This window comes from Sinohyriopsis cumingii, unplaced genomic scaffold, assembly GCF_028554795.1.
Source record: "Sinohyriopsis cumingii isolate HCF-2022 unplaced genomic scaffold, ASM2855479v2 utg002097l, whole genome shotgun sequence".
Classification (NCBI taxonomy): Eukaryota; Metazoa; Mollusca; class Bivalvia; order Unionida; family Unionidae; genus Sinohyriopsis; species Sinohyriopsis cumingii.
In genome coordinates, this window is record NW_028316128.1 from 952,006 (window position 1) to 963,125 (window position 11,120).

Below are 11,120 nucleotides of genomic sequence, written 5' to 3' on the forward strand. Positions count from 1 at the left end.
GTATAGCATTCTGTTAAATTATATGTGCATTGCAAATATAAATGCGTGCCGGGTTGGTAGGAGTGATTTAAAATGTATGTATGTATGTATGTATGTATGTATGTATGTATGTGTGTGTGTGTGTGTGTGTGTGTGTATGCATGCATCCACGCACGCTCGCATGCAAGCACGCTTGTACGTACGCGCTTATGTATGTATGTATGTATGTATGTGTAAGAGCAATGGTCAAAAGGAGCACGTATGATCTTTAATTTAAGAGATATACTGATTAGTATGCCATACTGTCTCGTCTCTATCCAGACAGAGAGAATAAATCGTTGAAGTCGGTAACATTTTGAAAGACAAACATGCATGTGTTTTCAAAAAAGAAAAGCAGAGAAAACGGTGGAGGGTGCGTTGATGTGCTTATGTCACAGAGAAAGTTCATGAGCTAACCCCTAATTGATGCACATGTTGTCCATCATTTATGGGGAAAAAGGCAATTAAAGATAAAGAAGATCAATATTATTTTCAATAAAACTGGAACAAACCGTCTGTGCAAGGTAAACTCAACCGAACATCTTGAGGGTTCTAGTGCTGTTCTTTAATTGTGCACCTATGCTGATTACGCAGATGAGTGGATGGTGGTTGAACGTTATGCATAATTAAATTTATGCGTATCCTTCAAATTGTAGACATCAATACATATCCATCTATTTATGTGTGCATGTCATCTCTATTTGAGCCACAGCTTCTGGTAATTTTGGAACTTTTCGTTTGAGTTGCTCCTCAGTTCCTGCCAGTTTAATTATAAAATAAGAGTTCCAGCTGACTATTTCCGAGCGGAAAAAAACCATATTAAATCTTTATTTGAAAAATTGGACACATTGAAGCGTTAAATAGCAAATGTATTTATTACAAAATGTATAACATTATGTTGTTAAATTTCACTGTTGTCCAATTTACATTTAGACTACAGACAATTATAGCATTAACGTATGCTGTCTGTCAACAAGGATTCTTAGTCCGTAACAAGGCTAAGATACATCCAGTGTGTAGCCACTTTACACATCCTTTTGAAACCGTTTCGGTTATGTGATACTGAATGCGATAGGAAGTTAATGAATCAATGAAGCTCACGTCGACATTTTAACTGGGTCATTTTTGGTACTAGAGTACATTCGCTTCAAGTGTGCCACAAAGCAGGTTTTCCTGGTTTTCGTTTTCAGCTGTAATCCTTACTTTCAAAGTCCCCTGAAAGAACGACAAAGTACAGTCAAACATTGAAATAACAAGGTCTACACCATTTAATTCATACAGTCCCTATGAGTCTAATTTACAAGATACCTTGCTGTTTTATTATTTAGTTTAAAACTAACGTTGGTATTGATACGCTAAACTATTGAATGTACTCTTGTTTTTCATTATTTGTTTAATTTTTCTGTGCTTTTCAAAAACGACCATACATCTGAAAATCGCATGCTGGCATACAGTTCCTGTAATACATGGGTGTAATTAATGCCAAGAATAACCATCGACCATGTAATTTAATCTTGTGAGCAATAAACATTTGATAAACACAATAGAACAATGGTGGTAAAATAATTTTTCATAAACATCCTAGTATAATAATTTTTCATAAAGATCTTCTATTGACCATTGTATAGCAACTGTCTGTTGGAAATCAAGGGCTAGGTTGATTATTTTGCTGAGACAAAAGGCACACATATATGTTCTCTTCAACTGCAATCTTTTCATAGGTTTAGGCTTCAAACATCGTGTTTGTAAAAGGCTTAGGCATCAAGTATTGTCTCTTAAAATTGAAAGAAGGTGACATAGAGCAAAATATGCTTCCCGCATCTGGAACAAATATCTGCTTCTCCTGTCTATACATATGACCCACTTTATTTGGTTAAAATGGTATGACTTTGAGAGGGGAAAGATCCGGTTTCAAATTCAATTTCGGTGCTAACCCTGTCCCTAAAATGGCTGGTCTTAAATTTTAATATACCATGGTACAGAAACTTTATTTATTCTGGGTCACACAGCCATTGGTACGTTTGTTTCATTGCTGATTACAGCTTTCAATATATTCTACGTTTAGTATGACCCCTCCTGAGCTGAATATAACACCTGTCGATCTACAATAGTCTTCGAAGCCATGAAGCCTATTCTTATCTTTATCTATGTCCTTATCATTATCTCACCCCTTACTCACCTTGAAATTCTTGAACCGGATGACATCCCTGATTTCACATGTGAGGGGTGGGGCAGGGAAACCTATAAGAATAAGATATATGATATGAAATATTAGCGTTGTTGAAACAGCTTGAAAACTTAATAACACGAATAAGAATACTGCTAGTAACGATCCATTCACAGTTTTGAAAACGTTATGTCATTTATCCTATCTTCTGGTCATAAGAATGCACCTAATCTTGCTTTGCTTTATCAGTAGAATATTCTAGTAAAGCTCCTTCTCTTTCTGCACCACTTCATACTATAGGCTGAGTTTTCTGTCATACAATACGTTCTTTTTGGATTTGAATGTTACTGCTAATGTAGTAGAATGTGTAATTAACTGACAAGCTAGCAAACAAACCAGTGGATTCTAACTCTCTATCGGATTGATCAGGAAATTTATTATTTAAGCATATATTTTTAACTATTGGAAGACTGAATGTGATTAAAACAACAGTATAAATCTCCTTATAAATAGATGTGACAATCACCGAGAATGGTTCATGTTCTGTTAATCTTGGAATTTCCCTATCCGCTAACTTTCAGTAGCCGTTTAGAAGAAACCCTGCACTTCGTGTTAGGGAGAGTTATAGTTAGAAACAATGTGTTCTGCGTTATGTTAGTCACCTTCATAGATATGAAAGCTGTTGATTTGACTGACTAGTCCAAAGGCCAACAGAAAACTTGATCTCCTTATGGTGTCCGTCAGATTATCCATCATGTAGGAGATGGTGTCTGTCAGATTATCTATCAGGTAGGAGATCGTATCCATCAGATTATCCATCATATAGGAGACAGTGTCTATCATATCATCCATCATATAGGAGATGGTGTCTATCAGATTATCCAGCATGTAGAAGATGGCATAAATCAGATTATCCATCATGTAGGAGATGGCATAAATCAGATTATCCATCATGTAGGAGATTTTTAATCAGACTGAAAAATGTACTTTATTGTTCTTCAGGTAACCTTTTGCAGAATGCCAAAATCAAGGAGAACTAATCTCCGTTTATAAGTAGCTTGAAAATGACCGAATGACGGATTACTTTACATATCTTTTTCTAAAGTCCACGCCTCTACTCCTTTTAAACAATTTCTCCAAACTCTACCTGCCCATTATTTAAAAATTCCCTATAGTGTATCCATTGACTCGTTTAAACTACATTGCAAGAAAAAAAAAAGGAAAAAATAAGCAAAACAAAACAAAACATTCATGTAAAACCTTCAAGTATGACCCATAATGCTGATATTAAAACAGACAAGAACATAAGACAATTTTCTTTCAGTGCCTACGAAACATATTTCTTTAAACTGTTATAAAAAGCTTCGGCATCCACACCTACAATCTTCTATATCCGCATAGGAATTCCTAAAGTATCTTCATCACATCCAAAATTGTAAATTACATTCATTCGTAATTAAAATAAATTTTATTCATAATTTTAAACGTTTTATTTTCATTTCCGTATCAAATCAATGATTAATAGCCATCTTGACTTGTATAATTCACAAATGACTGCAAAGAGTGTAGAGGCAGAATCTGGAATTGCATCATGTGTTGTCTAGTCAGGGCCAGAGTTTCACGCAAACATCACAGACACTAACTGACAAGCTTATTACGCGAGAGCAGGTCAGGATCAATAAATGAATCAGTTATCTTATGATTCCCTCAGTACAGTGCTGACGCTGACTGACGAAACGTCCATGCCCTATGTGGTTGGGTGCGAGTTACACATAACATCGTGACTATTATTCCAAAATATCGAAGGTTTTATCTAACACCTATAGAAGATGATATTAAATGAATATCCGCATTTACACAAGCACAAAGAAATTGCCTTACCTTTCTTGATTGGGCACAAAATTGTATTCTTTTGGTTTCCGAGCAGCTCCTTACACGTTATATTTCTCGTCTTGCTGACATGTATAAACCTGTACTTTATATGCACAGAGTATTCTCCCCATTCCAAGTCTGCAGCTGATAAAAAATGAAAGTAATTAATGATGAAATTACATTGTTCCAACGACTTTTCTAGTCATATAGTTGAAACACTACACACATGCACACACACATACATACATACATACATACATACATACATACATACATAAATACATACATACAGACAGACATACATACATACAATCATACATACATAAATACATACATACATACATGCATGCATGCAAGCATACATACATACATACATACATACATACATACATACATACATACATACATACATACATACTTAGTAAGGAGATAGACATAAAAAGTGGTTGAACCCAAGTTCGAGTCTCCGAAACATGTTTTTATACAGATGTCCTTTATTATTTTACACATATGACCTCCATCTACGAACAACCAATATTACATTAAAATAAGACGGATATTTATCAAAGAAATTTAAGCAACAGCTGCGTCACTACTTTCGGATGAAGTTATTGTTTTTCATCGTGTTATCGTAAGAGTCGACGTGAATATTTCGCTTTAAGCCTCCCTTCTCTGAAACGTTTGCATATGAAGCTATGAAATTTGACGGATAAATTGACCTTAAGTACTAGTCTTATTCCAGTAATATAGATCACGGTAACGAATTCTGACGGTCAAATTACCGTCAATAGCAAACATGCATACCAGTTAGAAAAACTTAACTGTGACCTGTATAACATGATCATTCATGTTCATAAACTAGGATACGTACATGTAAGAGAAACATAACTGTGAACTGCATGGAAAGCCATTTCAAAATCAGGTTTTGTTCTTTCTATTATATTACAAACGTTATTGCCCAATATATCGATACAAACATTAAGGAATCGATATTTTAAGAATCTCATGAAAATCCCTTTAATCACTGCGTTCATAACTAAAGTTTGCTTAATTTGTACTATAGAGGCATGGTGTCATGAAAATAACCAGTATGTTATCAGCCAACTGCAGCATTGTACTTCACTGAGTTCTGACCCAGCACTGACAAGGTGTATACTTCCATACCAATGTCTCGTTCACAGAAGGTGTGTCTCAGTAGTGCTACATACTTCCATTAAAAGTCATCTAATTTTCTAATGTAGATAATAAATCATGAATTGAAGTTCATTAGCTGGCCAATGTCAAACAAACAAGGTATTAGTGTAGCCTTAGTGGTCGAAAATTTTTATTCTAACGTTGACATGGCGATTTTCTTTACCTCCTAAAGATACGGTATGAAAATGAAAATTCAAATTACACCTTTTAAAGCAAAATACTGTTATCTGAAGTTACGCTGATGTGGTATAACATAAAATGATCGCGTAGTACTAGTACAAGGTGCACAGTACCGGCACATCAACGTAACTGGGCTCCCTTTCCTTGCGGCCGCTGTTGTACACGCTCTTGTAGAGACAAGATTAAAATTTATTATTTATTGATACAGTACGACTTTGACCAGATTTGTTTGCCCTAATTGGTTATTGTTAATAACAATGAAAACATAGTAAATAAGAAAATTTATGTCGTTGATTAGCCTTACATGTTTGTACCAATGATAAGTTGCAAATTTTCAATGAGGCCCCTTGAAGATGTATATACTTAAATTGGCGGTGACGAAATAATCGCAGGCAATCAACCTGGTGTTGATAAATCTCTCTCTCTCTCTCTCTCTCTCCTTCAGATGTAGCGCATTTGGGGCAACTGTTGTATATATGAATCGAGAAAATCCAACGTATAAAGGCTTAAACGAGATTTGCCAATAAGAGCTGGAAAACAGTATTGTCTCCTTCTGGCTGCCTGTTTACATTTTTGTGTAATACTGAATTAAACTTTAGATAAAGTGGCATATAATCTTGTCAAAAGAGGTGAAATTAAAACTTTGGAACATGACAACCATTGTTGCAGAGTAACATTCCTCACATGGAACAAATGCTGTCAATCGGCGTTAAATTGCATTTACTGTGACAATTGTTGTCCATCATTGTTGGAGAGTGGCACTCCGCATATGGAACAAATACAGTCAATTTGCGTTACATTGCATATTTGCTGTGAAAATTGTTGTCCATGGCTGATGGACATGCTTGCAAAGTAAGATACTAATAGTTTCCTCATATGCTGCGTATTGTAACCAGAATGTAATAAAGAATTTGTCATTTTCTATGTCAGAGATGAGGGGATATTGTGCCCATCGCGTATTGGACACACACACCTAACTCAAGTATGCCTATTGAAGGATGGATATTGACCAGAGTTATTAGCATGTCAGTGTACACTGACAGTGAAACACATTCTTTGTCGAATGTACTGACTTCTACCCCATGACACTAAAGTGTTTTTCTTTCTAATCTTTATATTTTACATTATTATAGCCTATGAGCTTGTATTTAACGTGCTTAAGCCAGTGTTCTATAATTGGAAAGGAAATAAAATTAAAACAACAAAACTCACACAGATTCTTTAAAATGTTGGTCGTTTAGGTGGTGTTATTATATTTGGTAAAAATATGTACTACTTCATGTTATTTTAAACAAATTATTGCCTTTCTAATGTAGCACTGTTATTACCTGGCTCAAAATCTCATGTATACTAATTTGAGACATACATCATCCATCCGTACACATCCAACGTTTATTCAAAGATATCATATGTAATTGCAAAGACACCTAGTGACGATAATCATTCTTTACCTTATGAACAATAAAGAGACTAAAGTAGGAAGATATATCAAATTAAAAAATGTACAGCCTTCCTTATTTAACGGTCAGAAATAATATATGATCCCAAGTAAAGCTTTACGTCTTATCATATCGGTCTTTTCCTTTTCTTAATTTGTACGATGACATATATTCTACCTTCTTATCAAAAATTGGAAGACAACTCTACAGTCTGAATAAACGTCCTCTTCGATCACTGTTTTCTGTTCAATAAAAACTGGAAAATTATCTGTAAAGTAATATCCCGGCCACATTTACTCATCGTGTGCAGAAAATGGTTACCATCTGTACAATGTATTCTGAGGTGATGGAAAAAACTATTTATTTATTCTTAAATAATAATAATAATAATAATAATAATAATAATACAGAAATAGGAAAACCACGTACGTGATATGTAGTTCATGAAAAATCTCAATGGCCCATGTGGATTAACGTCTTTTGGCTCCCATGAAATATTGTAGCTCGAATTGGGATCTGACAGTAGAAAATTCGTACTAGATTAATGTATTTCTGCCCAATAAATTCATACGAATACTACAAGAAACGGTTAGAAACGAGAGAGAAATTATTGAACAAGGGAGATTTTTATTTAAAACATATTGCAACAGTCTTTAGATATTTAGTGGGTAAAAACAAAGAAAAAATACCACTCTTGCTCTAATATAGAAACCAGCCTGTTTCACGTGTCCTTTTAGGATTCATATATCTTGTTCATAGGTTATGAATTATATATAAAATCAGAATTGCACTCTTCTTTTAACCTGTTTTATATTGAGACATTAGCAATGACGTTCCGAACTATACGAGACTGAATAGTCCGATCTAAATTTTAAATAGGAAATTAGTCACAAAGATAATCATTTCCCCATTATCAACTGTGTAAGCTATATGAGTCAAGTACACATGTGCGAGTGTGTTGGTGGGTGGATGTCTGTATCTATGTGTAGTATACATCCGCCCACTCACATTGTAACCTGTCGACTAAACCTGTCTACCTTACCTACCTATCTATACCTACCAGTAAACACTACTCACCCACGTATGGATGCTATCTTAATTTGAATAGCAAAACGCATTGACCTACATGTGCAGTCACATCTAAATTCAGATAGTGAGAGACAGAGGGAGAGAAAGATGGTTTCCTTACCGCAGTTTTTCATATAACCCCTTTCTTGAATCGGCGATCCTGTACTAACTGTACCCCAAGAGCAGGATATCTCAAAAAAATCAAAATAGGATTCCGCTTTGGATAGTGATGTTGAGAGTGTCTGGCTGAGCAGGAAAAGTACAATAAGGTTCATATTTCGAGTTTACAGGTCTGCAATAATAATAATAATAATAATAATATCCTCGCAATCATCTATAAATTCATTTCTTCTTATTTGTCTACGCCCATACAAAAAGTAACCGTAACGTGATCCTTAAAATCTCCGATCTATACCGATGTTCTTCAAAGACCGCTCCGGTGGCCTAGTGGTTAGAGCGTCCGCCTCGGATGCGGGAGGTCGTGGGTTCGATCCCTGACCGAGTCAAACCAAAGACTTACAAAAACGGTACTAACAGCTACCTCGCTTGGCGCTCAGCATTAAGAGGATAGTGTTAGGACTTGTTGGTCTGGTGTCAGAATAATGTGACTGGGTGGGACATCATGCTACATGTCTGCGGCATGATGCCCCAGTGCTAGACATCACTATAAACTGCCACAATGCAGACATCGTAGCGATATGACTGAAACATTGTTAAAAATACGTTAAAAATCCAAATCACATCACACACCCACATCTTCTTCAAAACAAATAGATTGACGTAGTTAAAGAGACAGCGATGAACAATGATGACAAAAAGACAATTTGTTAGAGCATGATGGATAACAAAAAAAATTACCTTCGTCATGTGAAAGATTATACTTTAATAGCATACTCCGTCTTGCTAACGTTTGCGCCATACAGTCCTTTATTATATACCTGTTTAATATTTCATAGCTGATCTGACTTTCGATACAGATATTAAATCCGAATCGCACATCTAAACTTTCCTTATTGCACACCAACATGTAACAACTTTTGCAATTTGCAATATTCAAAATAATAGTCCACTCATAAAATATTGGGAACGATTTATTGATATACACATTCAAGTACTCAAACACACCAACACACGCTTGTAATTTTAATAAATGCTGTAATATTGGATACAAATGGCTGCTTTCGCCTCTGGAGTTAATGGGGGAGTACTGTAAAAATCGACGAGCATGGGCGTTTCATAGTATACCATCGTAAAATTAAAGTCTGTTGAGGTTGACAACAATATATTGGACAGAATGTTTGACAATGGGTATTCGGATAAAGCTTGTGTGCAAAGTGACACCACACATGTCAGAGAGGGAGACGAGAAGTATTTTTGCAGATGAAATCTTATATTGAAAGTATTACAAATCTAGACGAAGCAAGAAAGGTTCAAGTAGTTATGTCAAGAATCAAGGCATGGTTAGAAATAGCCCAACGCTCGGAGAAAACTTTAACCTTGTTTAAACAGAGACTTAAAGTGGTGCCTATATGGTTGCGTTAATGAAGCCGGATGGTTTGTACCATGAATCAGATCCTCTTAATGGTAAAGCTCAGCTATAGGCAGATAATTAGTGGACGATAACTATGATTATAACATATCATCTTCCAACGAGTTTGCTAATTGCACGGTACTGGATTCTGGGCGCAAGGACCTTTAGAATACGTCCAAGAAATAGAACAACAAACTTCTGAACCGTGCACCTGTTCATCTCGTTCTCCGCGGCAGCAATGATAACAGAAGATTCATTCCACAATGAAAATCATCTAACATACCAAACTCATCCAATAACCATTTCAGCATCAGAGTTTTGATAAAAGTGTTCTGCAGAATTACTTTTTATATATTTAAGGAGCGGGTTTAAGTGTAGGAACTTGCAAGATATCTATTAATATGACTAAGTAACCAAATGTTTTAGGCAAACCTGATGATAAATCAATAAACGTTTGCAACATAAAAGATAGACGTATCAAAGAGAGCAGTAAATATTTTCACTACGATGCAAATTTAGAAAAATTATATCTTGTTACAATGTTGTTGAGACTTTTGCATCACTGGGGCACAAGCATTGAATTGCATGTTTGTTTCTATTTCAAACTCCTGCGACCGTTCAAGTACAAAATTAAAAGAAGAAAATATAACAGTATTGCTTAGAATTTTCTTATATAAAATCTATGCCGTATGTTAGAAAGAACGCGAATCTTCGTTTTGCTAAAATGTATACATAAATTATCATTTTATGTTTAAGGCTGCAATTATTTCTTGAATTAAATGAAAACACAAACTAAAGTTTGAAAGTACTGTAAATTAATGAGCTTTCTGCATACAATTTTTTTAATTACTATTATTCTCGGAAATATGCCTTGAAATTTGTTTGGAAGTATTGTGTCTGTATTCAATAAGAAGGGTGTACAAAGATGATAACTTACTGGTCCAATACATATGGTCCTTTAGAAAAGTAAGGAAAACTTCCACTCGCCTGTGTCTGCAGTTTAAATCCATACACATGTTCCAATCAACATTTTTTTTTAAAAGTCAAAGCTACAAAGTAAACCACGATATCAGCAATGAAAAGCAGACTGATGCCACATTCGCACAGTTAATATATAGGCCTAGCCCCGGATGCACACGTCACATTGTGATTTTTCTGATGGTTGAATAATATCTACCATAAAACGCTAAATTCCTAATTCGTTTCTTTAAAATATACACTTATAAACTTCAAGAGAATGTGTGGATATAAGGGTATATGTAATAATACAAAATAAGTTGTTTGTTACGAGTCGGGGGAAAGAATTCGTTTGATACCGCCTCGACATATTCCTTCGCTGTATCAAACTTTTTTTTTTTTTTCGTTTCTTTTTCTGACCAATCGGAACAAAGCACATCTGTAGTTTTGTCTATTTATATCATAAGTATGTCATAAGTATGTATTTCCTTCTTTTCGAAGCAACCAAAAGCTTACGAAACTAAGGAGTCACGCGTTTCGATTGTAACATTTGTGGCGAATAATAGGTCAACAACATGAAACAGGTTGAGAGAAAACAATAGAATGACAGTACAACAATAAGCTACATAGACTAGGTCCCTATACATAATATGAAAGCTGCTTCTCCTGCAATGATACACACGCACACAATTGT

At 35.1% G+C, this 11,120-nt stretch overlaps 1 protein-coding gene across 1 annotated transcript; it reads right to left on the bottom strand.

Moving 5' to 3' along the window:
- Positions 1–874: 874 nt before the first annotated feature.
- Positions 875–10,767, bottom strand: LOC149771159 (uncharacterized). Its single transcript, XM_089948799.1, has 6 exons — positions 10,407–10,767; positions 8,060–8,230; positions 7,300–7,386; positions 4,067–4,201; positions 2,198–2,259; positions 875–1,233 (listed from the first exon to the last, which is right to left on the bottom strand). Exons 2-6 carry the CDS (start codon positions 8,211–8,213, stop codon positions 1,150–1,152), a joined length of 522 nt encoding a protein of 173 aa, XP_089804925.1. The 5' UTR covers positions 8,214–8,230; positions 10,407–10,767; the 3' UTR covers positions 875–1,149.
- Positions 10,768–11,120: the final 353 nt, after the last annotated feature.

Excerpts from the sequence above, each read along its gene's own strand:
- LOC149771159 (XM_089948799.1), bottom strand. The coding sequence starts at position 8,213 with ATGAACCTTATTGTACTTTTCCTGCTCAGCCAGACACTCTCAACATCA. Across the intron at positions 2,260-4,066 it reads TTTGTGCCCAATCAAGAAAG|GTTTCCCTGCCCCACCCCTC; the intron begins GTAAGGCAATTT and ends TTATTCTTATAG. Across the intron at positions 1,234-2,197 it reads TCCGGTTCAAGAATTTCAAG|GGGACTTTGAAAGTAAGGAT; the intron begins GTGAGTAAGGGG and ends TCGTTCTTTCAG.